The sequence below is a fragment of the Lampetra planeri genome, chromosome 25 (assembly GCF_965212315.1).
Source record: "Lampetra planeri chromosome 25, kcLamPlan1.2.h2, whole genome shotgun sequence".
NCBI classification, from domain to species: domain Eukaryota; kingdom Metazoa; phylum Chordata; class Hyperoartia; order Petromyzontiformes; family Petromyzontidae; genus Lampetra; species Lampetra planeri.
Genome location: NC_136131.1, coordinates 298,750 through 323,198, shown reverse-complemented (window position 1 = coordinate 323,198; position 24,449 = coordinate 298,750). Strand labels below are relative to the sequence as shown.

General features: G+C 52.5%; 1 protein-coding gene across 1 annotated transcript in view; it reads right to left on the bottom strand.

The window, feature by feature from the left end:
* ASAH1 (N-acylsphingosine amidohydrolase 1) overlaps positions 1-18,556 on the bottom strand; it is a 38,317-nt gene extending 19,761 nt beyond the window's left edge. Inside the window, exons 1-4 of the mRNA XM_078605852.1 lie at positions 18,398-18,556; positions 11,463-11,509; positions 2,579-2,669; positions 2,071-2,157 (exon numbers count right to left, since the gene is read on the bottom strand). Of these exons, the coding sequence (XP_078461978.1) occupies positions 2,071-2,157; positions 2,579-2,669; positions 11,463-11,509; positions 18,398-18,466 (294 nt within the window). The 5' untranslated portion in view covers positions 18,467-18,556. The remainder of the gene's footprint in view (positions 1-2,070; positions 2,158-2,578; positions 2,670-11,462; positions 11,510-18,397) is intronic.
* Positions 18,557-24,449: the final 5,893 nt, after the last annotated feature.

Sequence of the window (24,449 nt, the reverse complement as noted above, 5' to 3'; positions counted from 1 at the left end):
GGTGGGTGGCCAGCACCATGCCTGGCTACCTTTGTCTCCCGAGAGGGGATGTTTACTACACACTGCAGCCAGGTACTCAATTGAGGATGAGTCGACTTAGGTGGAGGCCCAGGAACTGTTCAAATAATCGTCACTGGTGTTGACCGTCAGCAGGAATCGAACTCGGGTTGCCAGGTTTGTAGCGGAGCGTGCTAACCGCTACCCTACCGCTCCACACCTTGCATATATATACACACACACACACGCAATTAGACATGACACAACTGGCACACACAACTAATACGAGGTGCAGAACAAACATAATTGGCATCTAAGTCCTGATGTGTGCGAGGTGAGGTGCCATGTAGAGTGGGCATGACGCCCGTGGGCTGCAAAGAGGGGATAGGCGATTATGCGAGTGCAGTGATTACAACACTAAACTACACATTCGGTGGCCCGAGTTAGATTCCTGGCCACGGCTAACATCAGCGGTGAGTAATTACCTAAACTGCCCATGGCCCCTCATTTTACCAATCCGCACTGACCAAACTAACATTAAGACTAAACTATGTTATTTATTTTACCAAGTAATGCCCGACTGAGCTATGCAGCTCTTTTTCAGAAGCGACCTGGCCATCACAAATGGTAGCCCAACAAAGCGGCTTATCATCACGTAAACATTTATAGCAGCCAAATACTCTAAATGCGTGATGTTTCTAAATATGGAGGGAAAAACCGGAGGACCCGGAGAAGAATGCACGCGACCAAGGAGGGAAGAGAAACACGCAAACTCCAAATATACAGGAGGGGTCAGGGTCGGGATCGAACCCACAACCTCCTGTACACCAGGTGAGGTAGTTAACATCTCGCCACCATGACGCCCTTGGGGTGGTGAAGTATGGTTAAAGCGTGGGGAGGCCTTAATTCCAGCAGTGGACTGACAAAGGCCGAAATTACAATGAATTTTATTTTAAATTGGATTGTGTAGAGCCCAAAAAGAGCCACTCCTCTTATGTTCCGAAGTGAAGTGCAAATGCATATCTGTCAACCCCTTATCATACCTACCTCATTACAGACCAATTAAATCCTTAAATGTCCCCCGTGCCCTTATAAATATCAACGTTCATCCTACAAAGTCTCATCACAAGGGAGAAACACACAAAAAAAAGACAAAACATTTGTTTTTCCCGTATTGAAACGGCTGTACGCCATATGGACCTGAAAACTCAATTTCCCTGTACAAAAATACGGGGTAAACCGTATGGGTTGACAGCTATGCAAGTGCGTGCCCCTCATCCGCTGTCGGAATGTGTTTGGCCCCTGCCATAGGAATGTGTAGTCTTCACCTTGGGCTCAGGGCTGAGCTCGCTCGAACTGTGAGATACCGCACATTTACTTTGCCGGGAAGCGATATCAAGAAAACCTCTAGGGTCGCAGATTTCAATGTAAATGTAGGTTTTGTGTCAAAGTTTTATTTTGTGTAACCAGATGAGAACTTGAGAGACCCGGGATGGAGTCTCGTTCGGCAGAGTGACACAGGTCACCGACAATGACAAAAAGGAAAATAAATAAAAATTAGAAAAACAGAAGCATATCACGTGAAGAGTTGAAAATATTGGAGGACTTATCATCGATGCAGAGACGTGATATCCAGAGTGGGAGACATAATACCCAGAGTGAGATTTGGTTTCAGAGAAAGTGGGTTAATTGGATATTTTTGTCCCAGAGAGTCTAGAAGTTGGTACATGCGTGGACTTGTGTTGGTACATGCGTGGACGTGTGTTGGTACGTGCGTGGACATGTGTTGGTACGTGCGTGGACGTGTGTTGGTACGTGCGTGGACGTGTGTTGGTACGTGCGTGGACGTGTGTTGGTACGTGCGTGGACGTGTGTTGGTACGTGCGTGGACGTGTGTTGGTACGTGCGTGGACGTGTGTTGGTACGTGCGTGGACGTGTGTTGGTACGTGCGTGGACGTGTGTTGGTACGTGCGTGGACGTGTGTTGGTACGTGCGTGGACGTGTGTTGGTACGTGCACCCTCCGTGTGCTGTGCTGCAAAGTCTGTGCAGGAAGGGCAAGTGGGGTAGGTACCAGAGCGACGTCAATGATCTCCACGAGCTTCCCACTCGGGAAGAAATCTCCTGCCAGCTGCTTAATCAGGTCGACCAGCGACACCAACTGTTCACACACACAAAGACAAAGATCCCCATACAGCCTTAACAGACTTTTGGGGCGAGTGCTGTTAGCAAGTACCTACGAAGGCAGAAGTGGGTGACCAGCACCACACCGGACCACCTTTGTCTCCCGAGTGGCGATGTTGACACACCGCACTGACTACTCATTTGAGGCTGAGTCGACCTAGGGGAGGCCCAGGACCGGTTGAGATAACCCCCTCACTGGTGTTGGTCATAAACGGGAATGGAACTCGGGTCACCGAGTTCATAGCCCAGCGCTAACCTCTGCGCCACCGCTCACACAAACACGCGGTTCACCCCGTGCAACACGAAGCAAGAATGAGCCAGTGCAATCGTGAATAGAGAAAGCAATCGTGAACTAGCGCCCTTGCTCAATGCACTGGGGGGGGGGGGGGGGCACGCACCTCGGCTTTCTTCTCGGTGATCAGCTTGGTCCAGCGCTGGGCTGGCGGGAGGTCCAAGTCGATCTTGTACCAGGGAACCTGCCCTTTGTACCTGCAATCACAGGCGCGACCATCATTCCCCGCTGAAGCTGCCAGACCTATAACCCAATCAATCGGTTGGCACCAAATAACTTAATTCCATTCATAAATTGATCTTTAGTGATACCAAAGTTGGCCCACCAGCAAGTTCACGTACAAGGAGTCTGCTTGTCCTTAAACCTGCACGTGATCATCGACTCCCCCCAAAGAGTTTTCCCCACCCAATATCTGTCAACTGGAAACCACCATCACCTCCTCCTCCTCCTACGGGTCAGAGATGGGGCCCAGCGATTAGCGCTGCGTTCGCTGCCACTCGCAGAGGCTCACAGTTCGAATTCAGCCAACACCCCCCCCCCCCCCATTATTTACTGCTGGAGAAATAACCACGACAATACCACGCGGTGGACGTTAAAGATCCCCCGACGTCCATCGCAAGAGTAGCCCATTGTGCGCTGGCGTCTGAGTCCAAATTTTCCAAAACAAACAAACACAATTGTTTTTTTATTTTATCTGGTAAGGCCCCACAGAGCTATGTAGCTCTTTTTCAGAAGCCAGCTGGCTATCACAAATGATAGCTCAACGAAGTGGCTTTTCACGTGAAAATTTACAGCAGCCAAATACTCTAAACGCGTGGGTGGGGATGGAACCCACAAAATCCTGCACACCGTGGTCGCCAGGTTTGTAGTGCAGCATGTTAACCGCTACATTAACACTCGTGCGCGTCACACACACGATCGCTAAATCACTGACACGGGTGAACACACTCACCCCATTGCCATTTACTATTTAGAAATTTTCATATTTTTACCAGGTAAGGCCTACTGAGCTATGTAGCTCTTTTTCAGAAGCGACCAGGCCACAAATGATAGGTCAACAAAGTGGCTTATCACGTGGAAATGTATAGCAGCCAAATGTTGATTCTAAATGTGGAGGGAAAAATAGGAGGACCCAGAGAAAAAATCCACAGGACCACGGGGAGAACACGCAAATTCCAAATATACAGCAGGCGTCAGGGTCAGGATCGAACCCAAGACCTCCTGTATACCAAGTGATGTAGTTAACATCTCGCCAAAAAGAAATGACCCACAAATATCAATGAGGATTATATATCGCAATAATCGAATGGCCCCAGGTCACTCTTGTAAATGAGACTCACCCTAGCCTATTGTGCTCTCACCTCGCTAAACAAAATCAACATCCAAAACTGACTTCCATTCCTATACCCCCTCCTCGCATATGCCACATCTGTCACCACGGAGAGTTAAAGCATGGTGCGACTCATAGGATGCACGATGGTTAGTTGAGAAAAATGCGATTCTGGCTCCCAATGCTACAAGATCGATTGAGGCTGACCTTGTAGATAAGAACAATAATTGCTCAAAGGCAGCTCAGGACACACAGCCCAGGTAATGCATCTTCAGCATCCTGATGTAAGTTTGAAGCTTCATTTGTGAGAAGTAGACTTTAACATCAATTCCGATCACGCAAACTCCGGTCATCCTCGCAGCGGCTTTTGGCGAACCACCGAACAAAGACGGTCACCGCATTGTGCACTTTTAGATGCGTTTCTGCGGCCATCTGGAATGCTCTTCCTTCTGATATTAGGAAGCCGCTGGAGCTATTCACTTTTAAAAACAACTCGATTGAAAACTCTTTTCTTGCGAACTGATTTTTGTTTAGTTTGTTGTCTTTCCCCCGCACCTCCGATGAGCGCGGTTGGCTACGTAGGGTGCGAAACAGGTTCACCGCACATACGTACATACGTCCTGTGATGCCACTGCAATGACGTTGAACTCAAACGTACGAGTGACATCAGCGATGCGCAAAAGTGACGCTCCTCACCGTGAAGTCTCGTTTCTCACTCGGGAAGCTTTAGACTTCCGGACCTCCCTCTCACCAGACACCTCCACACTTCTCTCCAGCAGATGCCCTCCGTCTGCCCCCCACAGCCGCCCACTGGGCACCCTCTGCTCCACTTTGACTTCCTATGCAGTTTTCCGGAGGAGGGGGGGACGGGACGTCAAATGGCCACTTAATTGTCCCATTCCCACGTGCTCTTTGCGAGGTTTAGAGTTTGAGAAGTGGTGTTCTATTCCCCCCTGCCTGACCACGTGGATCGTGATTTATGTTCTTGTTTACATACCGTACAGGCTGTTTAGAGATATCGGTTCAAATGCAGAACAGACTAATCCGTTCATTCACTTCCAACCCCAGCTGCACAACATCACGAGTCGCCACTCGTGATAAGGGGACACTTAAAAACCCTAGTCCGTCACGTCTATATTATTCCAATGAACAACTTTTAATCTTTTCGGCGTGTACAAATTCTGTGCGGTGTATTTCAGTGAGGAAATGTATACGGTTAAAATTGACAGTTAAAAACGAGAACAATTCCATCAGAGAACCACGATCGTGTTTGAATTGAAAGGTATTGAGGACCACCACTAAGGCAACAACACCACCTTGTCAGAGTGCTGTTCGTTAACCCAGCACACGGCGATTAATGAACCCACGATCACATGGGCAGGCATGCCCCCACAGCTGTTCCCCTCCCACTGTCTCCCCCCTTCTCTCCCTCCCATCCCCCACCCTCTCCTCTATTCCCCCCCCCTTATCTCCCTCTAATCCTCCACTCTCCCTGTCTCCCCACCTTTTCTCCCTCCCATCCTCCACCCTCCCCCTCTCTCTCCCCCCTTTTCTCCCTCCCCCCGTCGCCCCACCTTCTCTCCCCCTCCCATCCTTGTGTGGAATATCATTCCATAATTGCCCTTTCTCCGGAGATTATATTCATTCCACAAGGCTACATACCTCAGTGGGCCTTACCTGGTAAAAAAAAAGTTTGTTTGTTGACCATACTTCACCGCACTGGGAGGTTACCCTGGATATGGTTCTGACATCACTCGCCACTGGTGATAGCCATAGTTGGGAATCAAACTCAGTTGGCCGAGATCAAGAGTCCAGTGCACCTACCACCAAGCAAGCAAGGAGCGCCCTCCAGTGGCGAGAGATGGAACTGCTGCCAAGATCGAAGATCTTATCGCAAATTCGCCGTTAACGTAAATTAGGGGGGGAGGGGGGGAGTCATTGACAGCCAAAAGGAGTCCATACCTATCAACCCATACGTTTTAGCCGTATTCTTGTACAGGGAAATTGAGTTCAGGTCCATACGGCGTACAGCCGTTTCAAAACGGGAACATTTTTGTCTGTTTGTGTTTCTACCTTGTGAACGGACTTTGTTGGATGAACGTTGAGATTTATAAGGGCACGGGGTGACCAATAAGGTCTGTAATAAGGTAGGCACTGATAAGGGGTTGACAGGTATGAGAGTCGTCCACAGAATCCGCCACTCATTTCAATGGCGACCCCTGTAAATGCGTTCAAACGAACGAGACGACAGTGTGGTGGATACAATCATCAGACATGATTCCTTGTAAAAGGTTTCAGTTTGGTTTTTTAACATCTTAACAGCTTGACTTGAAGCTTTCGTGACTGCAGGAATCCATACTCTTTGGTTCTTTCGGTAAAGTCACGTAGGTCGAAATAAAATAAAACAAATCACGACATTTCGATCGCAACACAAGCAAACTTCATCAGGTGGGACAACCACAGCAAGAAAATGCTGAAGTCGGTGGGAGAGCTGCCGTGGCAAGAGGTTATATAGGTAAGAAAGGGGGGAGGAGGCAAGGGGGGGAGAAATTAGAGGGCACGGAAGTGGCTATGTTAATGTGAGGGATTAGCATAATGTTAATGTGAGAAATTAGCATGTAACTGTAGAAAATGTAACCCGTAAAAACAAAGTTTTTCACTATAAATCCTTTATATGCGTGGCATCGGTTTTATTTTATTATTAATTTCTGTTTTTCTTGAGTAAGAGTTTCATTTTTATCACATTGGTATTTTAAATTAAATATGAAAAAAAAAATTCCTAAAAAGTGGAAAATTTAGGAAAATTTTTTCACGAAAATAAATTGTCACACACAACGAGTCTGTGTGCAAAATGTCAGCTCGATTGGATCACGGGAAGTGGGTTAAAAAACGACTGAAAGATTTGCACGGTCGTAAGCGCGCAAGCAAGCAAGCAAGTGAACTTAATATAAAGGATTTAAAAAGGAGAGCGGCCTCCTTTTTTTCTACAGTTACATGCTAATCCCTCACATTAACATAGCCACTTCCGTGCCCTCGTCTAGGAGGGCGCTCTCCTAGCTTACTTTTACATGCTAATTTCTCACATTAACATCACTAGCCCCGGCCACTTCTTTATAACCCTTGAGCTACACCCATTTCAAACCTTTTAAAACAGTCTGCCTCAGCAGCAGACCATGCTTTCCCACCTGATGGACGCTTGTGTTGCACCCGAAACGTCGTGAATTATTTTATTTTATACCTACGTGACTTTACCGAAAGAACGAAAGTGTATGGATTCCTGCAGTCACGAAAACTTCAAATCAAGATTCAACACCACCTAGCCAGTGAACTGGAACACGTACACCAAGCCCTCAAGATGAATGGGTACTCGGACCGCATTATTCGCAAAGGTTTTCTCCAACCATGGAGAAACAATCTCCTGAGAATCCAATCAAAACCATCACGTTACCATACATAGCAGGTGTTACCAAAAATAATTCCAAAATCTTATACAAACACAAGATCCAGGTCCGATTCAATACAGTACACCAAATCCGTGATATAATCCCATCTGTGAAGGATGTCATTCCTGACTTGCTATACCCTGGAGTCTACAAACTGAGCTGTGGCTGCGGCAGCAGTTACATTGGGGAAATGAAACAACATGTCTCGGTTTAACACGTAGGCTTTCGCGACCTATATTATTCACAATCAACGTTTTTGGGTTAGATCGCGTTATTTATAAATGTGTCGTAACCCTCCCCCACCCGACACGCCAATCAGCAAAAAAAGTGTCACGTTGACAAAAGACAAATAGTTAACTGCTTTCGCCCACCGGTGTGTTGAAGCGTGAAACCACAACATTTACAATTTTTTGAGTACGACGTTTCGCTGGTAATTGCGTCCAGCATCATCGGGAAATTCGCCAGAATGGTGAGGCTCTGCTCTTGCTCACGGTCTTAAATAGAGCAGCAGCAGCAGGGTGACATCATCATTTAACTAAAAAAATTGTAAATGTTGTGGTTTCACGCCTCAACACACCGCTGGGCTAAAGCAGTGAACTATTTGTCTTTTGTCAACGTGACACTATTTTTGCTGATTGGCCATGTCGGGTGATGGAGGGTTACGACACATTTATAAATAACGCGATCTAACCCAAAAACGTTTATTATGAAACATGTCTCGGACCGTGTTCACGAACACAAGGCAGATCTGAAACATGGCAGAACAAATACCTCTGCTGTGGCTGACCATTGTTATAACGCTGTGGGCTTGCATGATATTGTTTTTTTCCGAGACCAAGGTACTCTGCAAACCTTCGAGCTACTATGAAAGGTTTGTTCATGAAGCCATCCAGATATATAAACAGACAAAACTTCAACCGAGAAGATAGATACAAATTGAACAATCATTGGAAGGATGTTATTAGCCAGGTAATACCTTAACTTGTTGTTTCATTCGTACCTGCCGGTTTACTGCTAGCCTTGCCCACGTCCCCCACCCCAGCCTCAAGTCCTCTTTCTCTTCTTCCACCATCTTCCCACTTCTAGCCCCGCCCACTCACGTCCTCTTCCCCTAGCGCTCACGCCCCCCTCCCCCTACCTCACACGCCCCCCCCCCCTCTATCTCTCTCCCCCCTTGCCTCCTCCCCCCTCTCTTACCTATATAACCTCTTGCCACGGCAACTCTCCCGCCGACTTCAGCATTTTCTTGCTGTGGTTGTCCCACCTGATGAAGTTCACTTGTGTTGCGATCCAAACGTCATGATTTATTTTATTTTATTTCTATCTACGTGACTTTACCGAAAGAACCAAAGAGTATCTTAACACCTGTTTAGTTGCCAGAAAAAAGGGGAAAAAACTATTATAATATTTTGGTACTGGCAAAGGAGATCCCATGATAAATAATTAATTTTTCAACAAGTGACGAGCCTGGTATAACGCAGGACCGTTTATGTTCAAGGTATCTTCTGCGTAAATTTCAGCGCCGTGCTCATGTTTTCGTACCGGACGCCACCACACAAGGCACGCGACCCCCATTTTCCTGGATGTCTGTGCACTTCGGCCATAATAACGCAGTCATGGGTTTCATAAAAACCCACGCACGTCATTCCAGCACCTTGAACATTTACATAGTAAAGGCGATAAACTTTTAACACCTCAAAAAGGCAACACACGCGCACCTCCATATCATCGGAATCAATTACTCGCGAACCCTTTATCATTCCACGGCGCGCAGTCGAGTGTGTTAGATCTACGCGGCATGCCGTCTGGCCAAACTTCGTGGGGGCGCGACTGAGGAAGCAGTTGAGAGGTCCGGCGGTGGGGGCTGACGGACATCTACTGTTGTCACCGCGGGCGCGGACCAACGGTGAGAGGAGGGGGGGAGGTGGGGGACTGGATCGGCCACTGAACGGCACGGAGGGGAGTTCGTCCGTCCTCACTTGCGAAACAGTGACCTTCTTTCCTAGAATTCTGACTATGCCGCAGCTTACCTGGGACTTTGAAAAGCGCTGATCTCAAAGATCACGAGAGAGGAAGTGGTGTAAATTCCACCGCTGGGTTACACACCCATTATTTAGTTTGATTACTCCCGCTCAGTGCTGTCATTTGACATCCCCGGTTATCGTGGCTCTGAGTGGCAGTGGGTTCATTACGAATACTGTAGTTAATATTTTCTATCCACTGCTGAATGAAGGACTCCCAAAAACTGTCACCCTGCAAGCACGATGCATCTCACTCCTACAAAAGCTGGTCTCATCGCTCCATCTCCGTGGTTGTCGTTCCCCTTGGGTGCGCGCACTCCTTCGATTACCATTCTATCACCAGTCTTGTTCGTCTGCTGCTATCGCTTCTGATGCCTCCTGCCCACTTTACTTCCCTCAACGATCAATATGATGTTGCTGATCCATGTGTCTGTGAGTGTAATTCCGATCAAATATAAACACACACAGACATTACCACAACAAGTTACAAAGAGTGGCTGCTATTAAATTATAATTTAATGCTGTTTGGTATCTTGCCAGTGCAGCACATTGCGTGCGTCATGAAATTTTTTTCATACATTTCTGATTTGTTATTCTCCAATTGGTGATTCCTGTTGGACTGCATTCTCTCTAACTGTGGTCTGGTAACAGCTGAGCATCTCCCGTGCCCTATGTGGCATTACCTAACGCAGTGCTCGTGTAAAGCCCAGGGCCCAATGCAACCCCTTACACAAATACTGATCCGTCTCTCCCAGAACATCGCTTCCCACGTAACTTTCTTACAATGGAAGATCAATCTTATCAACAGCTGTTTCAGCTAGAAATACAAGGGAGGCCAGAGAGTGAGAGAGAAGAAATACTGAGGTGGGCGACAGAAGAGATGAGACGCGGAGATGGGAGGAGCGATAGAGAGGACATAGGATGAGATGAGCGCCAGAGTGACACGGAGAGAAAGAAATAAACACAGGAGTGAACCAAGGGACAACGGCGATATCGTAGACAAATTTTCTATACAAAATTTGATTCAATTCTATTCTTGCATCTGGCAATGTGTTCAGGATCTACGGTGGCAAGATGTTAACTAACTCGCCTGGTATACAGGAGGGCGCGAGTTCGATCCCGACCATGACACCTGTATATTTGGAGTTTGCATTTCTCTTACCCCTTTGATTGCGTGGATTTTTCTCTGGATGCTCCGGTTTTTCCCTCCACATTTAGAAACATCCATTTAGAGTATATGGCTGCAATACATTTCCGCATGATAAGCCACTACGTTGAGTTTCATTTGTAGCCAGGTCGCTTCTGAAAATGAGCTATATAGCTCAGTGGGCCTTACCTGGTAAAATTTAAAATAGTTTAAATAGTAAATGCCAATGTTAAAGTCTTTTAGCCACGAGAGGGCTTCAGGAGTCCATCTAGATTTGCTATTCCTCTGTTGACGGAGCGCAGACTACAGCGGTCTTACTATACAGTATTATCCATAGTTTGGGTACCATGGCCACAATCGCACTACCGTGGCTTCTTTAATTTTAAATTTTACACTCATGAAGGAGATGTGTGCATTGGCCTGTTTGATGTTCTGATGCAGTTGATCGTGACACACCACCAGTATCTCTGAGGAGGAATTTCAAAGCCAGGAGGTGCAAAATATGTGGGTCTTGAGTGAGTTGTTTTTCTAGAGACTGAAGAGTTCACACAGAAAATGGACAAAAAACAAACACACTGAAGATTCACGTGGAAACAGAAAAGAGACCACAATGAGGAATCTACGAGGCTAGAGAGATGCACACAACACGAGAGACGCACAGACACGAGAGGAAGTTCTGTATGACACCAGATAATTCGAGCCTCGACAATCGGTGAGATCGATTCTCTGAAACGCAAGGGATTCTGAAGCCAAGTGAACGCCTCCCTCCGCCACCAAAGACTTTGCGTGTCCCCCACGTGTCGTGCGGACACCACCGGAATTGAGCAGTGGTGTCCGGCACAATATACGTGCTGTAGATTACAAGGTTTAAAGCCCAAGAGAAGACCATCTCCCTTAGAGAGCGCACAGACTCCTACACAGGGAAACAGGGTTGACCACCCAGGCATGTTTAAGACGCAGCAATGCGTGCAAGGAAACCTGCGTTTCTCAAGGTCATGATTCATGCAGTCGATCAGCGTGGAGTGTTGTTCACGAATGGGAATCCTTACGTGGGTCCCTTCGGGGGGTACATGCCACTCCGGCACTCTTCGGTGTACTGCACACACCACACACAGAAGCAAGACAACAATGAACGCCATTCACCACGAAGTGCAGAAGTGACTAAGTGTAGTGGTGACTGGCTGTAGTAGTGACTGGCTGTAGCGGTGACTAGTGTAGCGGTGACTGGTGTAGCGGTGACCGGTGTAGCGGTGACAGCGGTGACTGGTGTAGTGGTGACTAGTGTAGCGGCGACCGGTGTGGCGGTGACTAGTGTTGCGGTGACTGGTGTAGCGGTGACTGGTGTAGCGGTGACTAGTGTTGCGGTGACTGGTGTAGCGGTGACTGGTGTAGCGGTGACCGGTGAAGCGGTGACAGCGGTGAATAGTGTAGCGGTGACTGGCTGTAGTGGTGACTGGCTGTAGTGGTGACTGGTGTAGCGGTGACTATTGTAGCGGTGACTGGTGTAGCGGTGACTGGTGTAGCGGTGACTGGCTGTAGCGGTGACTGGCTGTAGCGGTGACTGGCTGTAGCGGCGACTGGTGTAGCGGCGACCGGTGTAGCGGCGACCGGTGTAGCGGCGACCGGTGTAGCGGCGACCGGTGTAGCGGTGACTGTGTAGCGGTGACTGGTGTAGCGGTGACAGGTGTAGCGCTGACTGGTGTAGCGGTGACTGGTGTAGCGGTGACTGTGTAGCGGTGACTGGTGTAACGGTGACTGGTGTAGCGGTGACTGGTGTAGCGCTGACTGTGTAGCGGTGATTGGTGTAGCGCTGACTAGTGTAGCGGCGATCGGTGTAGCGGTGACAGCGGTGACTGGTGTAGCGGCGACTGGTGTTGCGGTGACTGGTGTTGCGGTGACTGGTGTAGCGGTGCCTGGTGTTGCGGTGACTGGTGTAGCGGTGACTGGTGTAGTGGTGACCGGTGTAGTGGTGACCGGTGTAGCGGTGACCGGTGTAGTGGTGACAGCGGTGACTGGTGTAGCGGTGACTGGTGTAGCGGTGACTGGTGTAGCGGTGCCTGGTGTAGCGGTGCCTGGTGTTGTGGTGACCGGTGTAGCGGTGACCGGTGTAGCGGTGACCGGTGTAGCGGTGACCGGTGTAATTGTGACAGCGGTGACTGGTGTAGCGGTGACTGGTGTAGCGGTGACTGGTGTAGCGGTGCCTGGTGTTGCGGTGACTGGTGTAGCGGTGACCGGTGTAGCGGTGACCGGTGTAGGGGTGACAGCGTTGACCGGTGTAGCGGCGACCGGTGTAGCGGTGACTAGTGTTGCGGTGACTGGTGTAGCGGTGACTGGTGTAGCGGTGACCGGTGTAGCGGTGACAGCGGTGACTAGTGTAGTGGTGACTGGCTGTAGCGGTGACTGGTGTATCGGTGACTAGTGTAGCGGTGACTGGTGTAGCGGTGACTGGTGTAGCGGTGACTGGCTGTAGCGGTGACTGGCTGTAGCGGCGACCGGTGTAGCGGCGACCGGTGTAGCGGCGACCGGTGTAGCGGCGACCGGTGTAGCGGCGACTGGTGTAGCGGCGACCGGTGTAGCGGCGACCGGTGTAGCGGTGACTGGTGTAGCGCTGACTGGAGTAGCGGTGACTGGTGTAGCGGTGACTGGTGTAGCCGTGACTGGTGTAGCGGTGACTGGTGTAGCGCTGACTGTGTAGCGGTGATTGGTGTAGCGCTGACTAGTGTAGCGGTGACTAGTGTAGCGGTGACCGGTGTAGCGGCGATCGGTGTAGCGGTGACAGCGGTGACTGGTGTAGCGGCGACTGGTGTTGCGGTGACAGGTGTTGCGGTGACTGGTGTTGCGGTGACTGGTGTAGCGGTGACCGGTGTAGCGGTGACAGCGGTGACTGGTGTAGTGGTGACCGGTGTAGCGGTGACTGGTGTAGCGGTGACTGGTGTTGCGGTGACTGGTGTAGCGGTGACTGGTGTAGCGGCGACCGGTGTAGCGGCGACCGGTGTAGCGGTGACCGGTGTAGCAGTGACTGGTGTAGCGGTGACTAGTGTTGCGGTGACTGGTGTAGTGGTGACTGGTGTAGCGGTGACCGGTGTAGTGGTGACAGCGGTGACTGGTGTAGCGGTGACTAGTGTTGCGGTGTAGCAGTGACTGGTGTAGCGGTGACTGGTGTAGTGGTGACTGGTGTAGCGGTGACTGGTGTAGCGGTGACTAGTGTAGCGGTGACTGGTGTTGCGGTGACTGGTGTAGCGGTGACTGGTGTAGCGGTGCCTGGTGTTGCGGTGACCGGTGTAGTGGTGACAGCGGTGACTGGTGTAGTGGTGACTGGTGTTGCGGTGACTGGTGTAGCGGTGACTGGTGTAGCGGTGCCTGGTGTTGCGGTGACCGGTGTAGTGGTGACAGCGGTGACTGGTGTAGTGGTGACCAGTGTAGCGGTGACTGGTGTAGCGGTGACTGGTGTAGCGGTGACCGGTGTAGCGGTGACAGCGGTGACTGGTGTAGTGGTGACTGGTGTAGCGGTGACCGGTGTAGCAGTGACTGGTGTAGCGGTGACTGGTGTAGCGGTGACTGGTGTAGCGGTGCCTGGTGTTGCGGTGACTGGTGTAGCGGTGACTGGTGTAGCGGTGACTGGTGTAGCAGTGACTGGTGTAGCGGTGACTAGTGTAGCGGTGCCTGGTGTAGCGGTGCCTGGTGTTGCTGTGACTGGTGTAGCGGTGACTGGTGTAGCGGTGACCAGTGTAGCGGTGACAGCGGAGACTGGTGTAGCGGTGACTGGTGTAGCGGTGACTAGTGTTACGGTGACTGGTGTTGCGGTGACTGGTGTAGCAGTGACTGGTGTAGCGGTGACTGGTGTTGCGGTGACCGGTGTAGTGGTGACAGCGGTGACTGGTGTAGTGGTGACCGGTGTAGCGGTGACTGGTGTAGCGGTGACTGGTGTAGCGGTGACTGGTGTTGCGGTGACTGGTGTAGCGGTGACCGGTGTAGCGGTGACAGCGGTGACTGGTGTAGCGGTGACCGGTGTAGCGGTGACCGGTGTAGCGGTGACTGGTGTAGCGGTGACTGGTGTAGCGGTGCCTGATGTTGCGGTGACTGGTGTAGCGGTGACCGGTGTAGCGGTGACTGGTGTAGCGGTGACTGGTGTAGCGGTGCCTGGTGTTGCAGTGACTGGTGTAGTGGTGACTGGTGTAGCGGTGACTGGTGTAGCGGTGCCTGGTGTTGCGGTGACCGGTGTAGTGGTGACAGCGGTGACTGGTCTAGTGGTGACCGGTGTAGCGGTGACTGGTGTAGCGGTGACTGGTGTTGCGGTGACTGGTGTAGCGGTGACCGGTGTAGCGGTGACAGTGGTGACTGGTGTAGCGGTGACCGGTGTAGCGGTGACCGGTGTAGCGGTGACTGGTGTAGCGGTGACCGGTGTAGCGGTGACTGGTGTAGCGGTGACTGGTGTAGCGTTGACAAGTGTTGCGGTGACTGGTGTAGTGGTGCCTGGTGTAGCAGTGCCTGGTGTTGCGGTGACTGGTGTAGCGGTGACAGCGGTGACTGGTGTAGCGGTGACTGGTGTAGCGGTGACTAGTGTTGCGGTGACTGGTGTTGCGGTGACTGGTGTAGCGGTGACTGGTGTAGCGCTGACTGGTGTAGCGGTGACTGGTGTAGCGGTGACTGGTGTAGCGGTGACTAGTATTGCGGTGACTGGTGTTGCGGTGACTAGTGTTGCGGTGACTGGTGTAGTGCTGACTGGTGTAGCGGTGACTGTGTAGCGGTGACCGGTGTAGCGGTGACAGTGGTGACTGGTTCTAGCGGTGACCGGTGTAGCGGTGACCGGTGTAGCGGTGACTGGTGTAGCGGTGACTGGTGTAGCGGTGACTGGTGTAGCGGTGCCTGGTGTTGCAGTGACTGATGTAGCGGTGACCGGTGTAGCGGTGACCGGTGTAGCGGTGACTGGTGTAGCGTTGACAAGTGTTGCGGTGACTGGTGTAGTGGTGCCTGGTGTAGCGGTGCCTGGTGTTGCGGTGACTGGTGTAGCGGTGACAGCGGTAACTGGTGTAGCGGTGACTGGTGTAGCGGTGACTAGTGTTGCGGTGACTGGTGTTGCGGTGACTGGTGTAGCGGTGACTGGTGTAGCGCTGACTGGTGTAGCGGTGACTGGTGTAGCGGTGACTGGTGTTGCGGTGACTGGTGTAGCGGTGACTGGTGTAGCGCTGACTGGTGTAGCGGTGACTGTGTAGCGGTGACTGGTGTAGCGGTGACTGGTGTAGCGGTGACTGGTGTAGCGGTGACTGGTGTAGCGGTGACTGTGTAGCGGTGACTGTGTAGCGGTGACTGGTGTCGCGCTGACTGTGTAGCGGTGACTGTGTAGCGGTGACCGGTGTAGCGGTGACAGTGGTGACTGGTTCTAGCGGTGACCGGTGTAGCGGTGACCGGTGTAGCAGTGACTGGTGTAGCGGTGACTGGTGTAGCGGTGACTGGTGTAGCGGTGCCTGGTGTTGCAGTGACTGATGTAGCGGTGACCGGTGTAGCGGTGACCGGTGTAGCGGTGACTGGTGTAGCGTTGACAAGTGTTGCGGTGACTGGTGTAGTGGTGCCTGGTGTAGCGGTGCCTGGTGTTGCGGTGACTGGTGTAGCGGTGACAGCGGTAACTGGTGTAGCGGTGACTGGTGTAGCGGTGACTAGTGTTGCGGTGACTGGTGTTGCGGTGACTGGTGTAGCGGTGACTGGTGTAGCGCTGACTGGTGTAGCGGTGACTGGTGTAGCGGTGACTGGTGTTGCGGTGACTGGTGTAGCGGTGACTGGTGTAGCGCTGACTGGTGTAGCGGTGACTGTGTAGCGGTGACTGGTGTAGCGGTGACTGGTGTAGCGGTGACTGGTGTAGCGGTGACTGGTGTAGCGGTGACTGTGTAGCGGTGACTGTGTAGCGGTGACTGGTGTCGCGCTGACTGTGTAGCGGTGACTGTGTAGCGGTGACTGTGTAGCGCTGACTGGTGTAGCGGTGACTGTGTAGCGGTGACTGGTGTAGCGGTGACTGGTGTAGCGCTGACTGGTGTAGCGGTGACTGGTGTAGCGGTGACTGGTGTAGCGGCGACTGGTGTAGCGGCGACCGGTGTAGCGGTGACTGGTGTTGCGGTGACTGGTGTAGCGGTGACTGGTGTAGCGGTGACCAGTGTAGCGGTGACAGCGGTGACTGGTGTAGCGGTGACTGGTGTAGCGGTGACTGGTGTAGCGGTGACCAGTGTAGCGGTGACAGCGGTTACTGGTTTAGCAGTGACTGGTGTAGCGGTGACTGGTGTAGCGGCGACTGGTGTAGCGGTGACAGCGGTGACTGGTGTAGCGGTGACCAGTGTAGCGGTGACAGCGGTGACTGGTGTAGCAGTGACTGGTGTAGCGGTGACTGGTGTAGCGGTGACCAGTGTAGCGGTAACAGCGGTGACTGGTGTAGCAGTGACTGGTGTAGCGGTGACTGGTGTAGTGGTGACTGGTGTAGCGGTGACCGGTGTAGTGGTGACAGCGGTGACTGGTGTAGCAGTGACTAGTGTTGCGGTGTAGCAGTGACTGGTGTAGCGGTAACTAGTGTAGTGGTGACTGGTGTAGCGGTGACTGGTGTAGCGCTGACTGGTGTAGCGGTGACTAGTGTAGCGGTGACTAGTGTAGCGCTGACTGGTGTAGCGGTGACTAGTGTAGCGGTGACTAGTGTAGCGCTGACAGCCTGTAGCGGTGACTAGTGTAGCGCTAACTGCCTGTAGCGGTGACTAGTGTAGCGGCGACCGGTGTAGCGGTGACTAGTGTAGCGCTGACTGGTGTAGCGGTGACTAGTGTAGCGGTGACTGGTGTAGCGCTGACTGGTGTAACGGTGACTAGTGTTGCGGCGACCGGTGTAGCGGTGACTAGTGTAGCGCTGACTAGTGTAACGGTGACTAGTGTAGCGGTGACTAGTGTTGCGGTGACTAGTGTTGCGGTGACTGGTGTTGCGGTGACTGGTGTAGCGGTGACTGGTGTAGCGCTGACTGGTGTAACGGTGACTAGTGTTGCGGCGACCGGTGTAGCGGTGACTAGTGTAGCGCTGACTAGTGTAGCGGTGACTAGTGTAGCGGTGACTAGTGTAGCGGTGACTGGTGTTGCGGCGACCGGTGTAGCGGTGACTAGTGTAGCGCTGACTAGTGTAGCGGTGACTAGTGTAGCGGTGACTGGTGTTGCGGTGACTGGTGTAGCGGTGACTAGTGTTGCGGTGACTGGTGTAGCGGTGACTAGTGTTGCGGTGACTGGTGTAGCGGTGACTGGTGTAGCGCTGACTGGTGTAACGGTGACTAGTGTTGCGGTGACTGGTGTAGCGGTGACTGTGTAGCGCTGACTGGTGTAGCGGTGACTGGTGTAGCGCTGACTGGTGTAGCGCTGACTGGTGTAGCGGTCACTGTGTAGCGGTGACTGGTGTAGCGGTGACTAGTGTTGCGGTGACTGGTGTAGCAGTGACTGGTGTAGCGCTGACTGGTGTAACGGTGACTAGTGTTGCGGTGACTGGTGTAGCGGTGACTGGTGTAGCGCTGACTGTGTAGCGGTGACTGGTGTAGCGCTGACTGGTGTAGCGGTGACTGTGTAGCGGTGACTGGTGTAGCGCTGACTGTGTAGCGGTGACTGGTGTAGCGGTGACTGGTGTAGCGGTGACTGGTGTAGCGGTGACTAATGTAGCGGCGACTGGTGTAGCGGCGCCTGGTGTTGCGGCGACTGGTGTAGCGGTGACTGGTGTTGCGGTGACTGGTGTACCGGTGACCGGTGTAGCGGTGACCGGTGTAGCGGTGACCGGTGTAGCGGTGACAGCGGTGACTGGTGTAGCGGTGACTGGTGAAGCGGTGCCTGGTGTTGCGGTGACTGGTGTAACGGTGACTGGTGTAGCGGTGACCGGTGTAGCGGTGACCGGTGTAGCGGTGACAGCGGTGACTGGTGTAGTGGTGACCGGTGTAGCGGTGCCTGGTGTAGTGGTGACTGGCTGTCGTGTCTCTCGTCTCACCGGGGGCACGAACTGGGCTCCCGCCAGCAGAGCGCCAAGCAGCGCTCCCAGCGCAGGCAGCAGCCTCATCGCTGGTCGACTCGCACGGTGGACCCTGCTGGTGGACGATGACCCTGCTGGTGGACCCTGCTGGTGGACTCTGCTGGTGGACGATGACCCTGCTGGTGGACTCTGCTGGTGGACGATGACCCTGCTGGTGGACTCTGCTGGTGGACGATGACCCTACTGGTGGACCCTGCTGGTGGACGATGACTCTGCTGGTGGACTGGGGCCCTGCTGGTGGACGATGACTCTGTTGGTGGACTGGGGCCCTGCTGGTGGACGATGATCCTGCTGGTGGACTCTGCTGGTGGACGATGACCCTGCTGGTGGACTCTACTGGTGGACGATGACCCTGCTGGTGAACTCTGCTGGTGGACTGGGGCTCCGCTCCACAGTCCACACCACCGCGTCTGAGTCGGCGCTGGCACGGCTCGATCCCTGCTCTGGCTTCCGCCTCCCGCGTCGATTCGCCGATCCAAATTAATCACGCAACTCTATGACGGTCTTTCGATTCTTATCGAATTACAGCTTCTTTTCAGGATTCAATAATCAGCAGCTTCAGGCTGACGATCGGGAAGAATGATATCGAGACAAATTGTTGATGTCGGGCACAGACGAGAGAAAGAGACAATAGAAACGAGACGGTGATAGCGAGAATCACGGGAATCGATTCTTGACCACGCAATCAAAATCGCCTCGCCGCCTCGCGCCGCCTCGTGACAGCTGGTGGAGGAGTGGGGGGGTCACGGTGGGGGGGGGGGTCACGTGTCGTATCACTTCTTGTCTGTAGACCGCGGCAAGGTAAAGTAAAAGGTAAAAACAACGAGCCGACCTTTACCCTAAATGACGTCACGTGATTTTGGACGATTTTTGACCCCCCCCCCTCGTCACAAAAGTCAGACCCCCCCCCTCAAATATGACGTCACAAAGCTCTGCCCCCCCCCCCCCCCAAAAAAAAAACATGCTTCAAATTCAATTCGCTTTAAACTATTGTCATGGTAGTGCGTTTTTAATGTGGCGCTGCACTCCGATGTTGCAGGAGAAAACATTTATTAAAAAGTCTATTTAAAGAAGTAGAACGTGTTGTCTATATTTATTTAAAGTGACTTTCCCTTGTCGAGGCCGATCTGTCTGTCTGCTTCTGCCTGAGTGCGGGAAGTCGCCTCTGTCTGCGGGAGCACAGAGGCCGTGGTTTTCACCGGTGTTGTCGGTCCGTCTGGACCAACAATAACAACAGCAGCAGCAGCAGCAATAATAACAACACTAACACGACCATAACATAACGTCAATAACAAAACAACTATAACAACAAGACGAGACGTTGAAAAAATTATAATTCGGTCCAAACAACAACAAAAAACCCTTAATATTTCAAGAGCGCACGTGTGAACACGGGACGGTGGGTCCTTAATAAAGAACGTCACGGAGGAGTCCTTTAGAAGACCCGCAAGGTTTGCCAACCCCTAAGTCATCATGGGAAACATTTTTCGCCAAGACTATCAAAGTACGAGAAATAAGAATGTATGTTTTACCCCTTTCTGGCAATACAACAAGAGGTGTGTTAAGATGTGCAAACGCTAAATAGATTACATACCTGTCAACCCCTTATCAGTGCCTACCTTATTACGAACCAATTCAGACCTTATTGGTCACCTCGTGCACTTAAAAAAATCAACACATTTGTTGCTCGTATTCAAACAGTTGTACAGCGTAATGACCTGAAAACTCAATTTCTCTGTACAAGAATACTGGTAAACTGTATGGGTTGACACCTTTTGCAATGAATCAAGTACTACATTAACCACTCACAGTACTTGTGGTGAACATACAACCAAACATGCTCTGATAATATTGTATGTGTAATGTAGTAACTCGGCGGGAGACGACTTCACGGGTAACACACTCTTTATTTTACCAAACTCGTTCACAGGTGACTAACACCCACTTAGTATCTCGGGTGACAAACACCCACTTAGTATCTCGGGTGACAAACACCCACTTAGTATCTCGGGTGACAAACACCCACTTAGCTACCCTGGCGACTAACGCCCACTGAGCTACTCGGGTGACCAACACCCACTTAGCTACCCTGGCGACTAACGCCCACTGAGCTACTCGGGTAACCAACACCCACTTAGCTACTCGGCGACTAACGCCCACTGAGCTACTCGGGTGACCAACACCCACTTAGCTACTCGGCGACTAACGCCCCTGAGCTACTCGGGTGACCAACACCCACTTAGCTACCCTGGCGACTAACGCCCACTGAGCTACTCGGGACACTCCCTGCCCGGGGTGTCCGTCTTGACTGTGGGTCCCCAGCCCGACCCACGGGGGCATCGGACCCCGGGTCCCACAGTCTCGCCTCCGAGCCACACAGGGCCCCGGTCCCTACAAGGACGGCGGGACTAGGGGTCTCGGGGCACTAGGTCTTCAGCTCCGTCTTCTGGTCTTCAACTGGGTAACTCTCTCCGAGTGCTCTCGCGCGTCCCCCTTTATACCCCACCTGCGGACGTCGCTGCGAGCACCCATCCTATTCGACCAATCACTGGGCGCTGGCTACGATCCTGTTTTCCCACATCTCAGCGTGCCTCACCACCCACGCCGCGCTGCCCCGTCATCTGTCACTCCCGGCGCGCGCGTCCACACCACGCCCACAACGCGTGCCCAACCCCGCACCCCGCGCCGCCCCGTGATCCATCACTGTCACAGTCGGCGCACGTCAACACCACCACTACATCACCCCCTACCACATAGCTCGCAGCCGACCCGGCTGCTATAAAAATATACAAACCCCCCTGTGTGCCCCGTAACACAACACAACAACAAGAACAACAACTAATGTAACAACACAACACGACGCGAACACTACCATCCGCAACCATCAACCAATGCCACCGCGACAATAGAACAATATATACAATCCGGCGAGTGACAATAGCAATGTGTATGCAGAAAGAAAAATAAATGGAAATTTTTTTTTTTTTTTTTTTTTTTTTTCTCTCGACTCGTGCAGCGTCCCATTCTTTCCGAGCGTCCCTACAACGGGACATTACCCCGGCAGAGGGGAACACCGGGCGAGCTCGGTGTCGAAAAAAAAATGTCTTCATGAAAATTGTTGTGCCCTAGCCCGAGTCCGCCTTGCCGGTCCGTCGTACGGCACCAGACGCGGTTGAACGTCCGGTGGTGCCGGCAGTTCAGGAAGACATTGGCCAGGCATCGAGGACCCGTGCGTGCCGCGGGGTTCAGGTTCCCGACGGTCAGCAGCCGTCAAGCCCGAGGCACCTGGGGGTGGGTCAGGTGGAGACACGTGAGGATCAGCCTGCGACACCTCCCTCCCCGAGTCGACGGTCACATCACACGCCCGGTCGTTACGGCACAGAACGGGGTCACACGGTGCCGCATAGGGCTTCAGTCGGGAGGGGTGCACGTACCAACGGCGTTTTTCCCATTTAATCTGTATACTCTGGGGTCGTGCAACCCGCACAATTTCCACCGGTCCCCTCCAAGGTCTCAACAACTTGGGGGACGTAGCCAACGGTGCATGTGGACAATGCAGCCAGGCCTTATCGCCTGGTTTCCAATCATGCGTATGCACCCTCCGCCCATGCAATCTCTCGTTCGCGATTTGCCGAGACCGCGAATTCAACCTCGCCGCCTCCCGCGCTTCAGTCAATTTGGCGATATTAAATTTGATGTGGTCTGCCAATTTTGATTTTGCACGTGGCTGGGAAATCCCCAGTTGGACGTCCATGGCCGGATCGGCCTCCCGCCCATACATAAGAAAAAATGGGGAAAACCCCGTCGCCGCATGAGGGGCCATTCGATAGGCCGCGAGTACCCCCGGCACCTGTAAGTCCCAATCAACCTGATCGTCGCAGACCTGTTGGCACAACATAGACGTAATCGTCCTGTTCAGACGCTCAACCATCCCGTCAGTCTGCGGGTGGTAGGGGGAATTACGCACTTTCTTTGTACCCAACAGGTCGCACACCTCGCGCAACAAAACGCTCGAAAAATTCTTTCCTTGATCCGTCAGCAAGCGTTCGGGGGCGCCCTTGTCCAAAACATAACCCTGGACGAAGGCGTCCGCCACCGCTGCAGCCGACTGGTTGGCGAGTGGCCATGCCATGGGCCATCGGGTGAAGTATTCTACGCCAACCAGCAGGAACCTATTTCCCCTTGGTGTAGCAGGAAAGGGCCCCAAGATGTCCAACGCAACCAATTCGTTTATGCGCGAAACTTGAATGGATTGCAGCGGTGGATTAGCTGCCAATGGTGGCGGTTTTCTTTTGGCGCACCCTACGCGTCCCTTAAGAATATTCGCCACGTCATTACCCATCCCCGGCCAATAATAGTCTCGCTGGATTAGGGCGAGCGTTTTGTGAAAACCCAGATGCATGAGCCGTTCATGAGCTGCCAGAACGACCCTACCCCGCATAGCAACAGGCACAACGAGCACGTGACGCCGGGACATGTTGTCCCACTTCATCAAAAGGCCCTGTCTGCACACCCAGGAACCGACCCGCGCATCCCCTACCTCGGGAGCGCCAACTTTTCGACGTAGCGTAAGTAGGGAGCTGTCGGACATTTGGAGACGGCCCCACTCAATGAGGGGCAACGACAACAGCGAATCCCTCCCCGTGGGGGCGTCGACTCCCGGGGTGTCAGTGGCGGCGAGCGCAACTCCCGGGGTGTCGGCGACCGGGGGTTTGCACCGCGCCGATCCCAACAAACATGTGCAGTCCGTGCACGGTGGCAACCGCGACAAGGCGTCCGCATTTGAGTGTCGCAATCCCTTGCGGTAAATCGTCGTGAATTGGTAGTCCTGAAGGACCTCCAACCATCGGGACAATTGGCCTGATGGCTGTGCCACGCGCATAGCGTATTGTAGAGCCGCATGGTCCGTACGGACCGTAAAATGACGGCCGTAAAAATACGGCCTGAATTGCTGTGTAAAAAACACAATCGCTAACAATTCACGACGAGTCACGCAATAGCGTTGTTCGGCGGGGGAAAGAACTCTACTACCGTAGGCGACCACCCGTTCAACCCCCCCGACCACCTGTGAGAGCACCCCCCCGATACCCGTGTTGCTGGCATCTGTGTCAAGCAAAAACGGTTGTGTGAAATCGGGGTAACACAAGGGGGGAGCCTGCACCAAGGCGTCACGAAGGGAGCAGAATGCAGCCTCCTCTTCCGCCCCCCAGTGAAACCGCACACCCTTAGCCGTCAAAGCGTGCAGGGGCCTGGCTATGGTGGCAAACTGCTTGACAAAACGACGGTAATAGGAGGCGAAACCAATAAAACTGCGAACCTCCGTGACCGAGGTTGGCGTTGGCCATGAGCTGACGCAGTGCGTCTTAGCAGGGTCCGTCGAGATCCCTGAACGACTCACGATATGGCCCAAATACCTGACCGATTCCCGAAGCAGAAAACATTTAGCCGGTTTAAATTTAAGCTTAGCGGAACGCATCCTGAGGAACACCGCTCTCAGTCGCTGGAGGTGCTCCTCAAAAGTCCGACTGAAGACGATGATATCGTCGAGATAAATCAAACAGGTATCCCATTGGAGGCCCGACAAAACCAATTCCATGAGTCTCTGGAACGTGGCGGGAGCGGAATGTAAGCCCATGGGCAAACGGTTGAATTCAAATAGGCCACCAGGTGTCCGGAAAGCGGTTTTAGGTTTAGACTCGTTATCGAGTGGCAATTGCCAAAATCCGGAAAGCAGATCGAGTGTGGAAAAAAACTGTGCTCCCGCCAAGGCATCCAGCGACTCATCCATCCTGGGGAGCGGATACGCATCCGCCATCGAGATTTTGTTTAAGCGGCGGAAATCGACACAAAACCGCAAGGACCCATCCTGTTTTTTAACTAGGACAATAGGAGCACCCCACGGACTAGAAGAGGGCGAAATGATATCGGCCGCCAACATATCATTAACCGCCGATTGCACATGCTCCTTCTCGGCTGGGCTGAGCCGGAAGGGATTCTGACGAATAGGGGC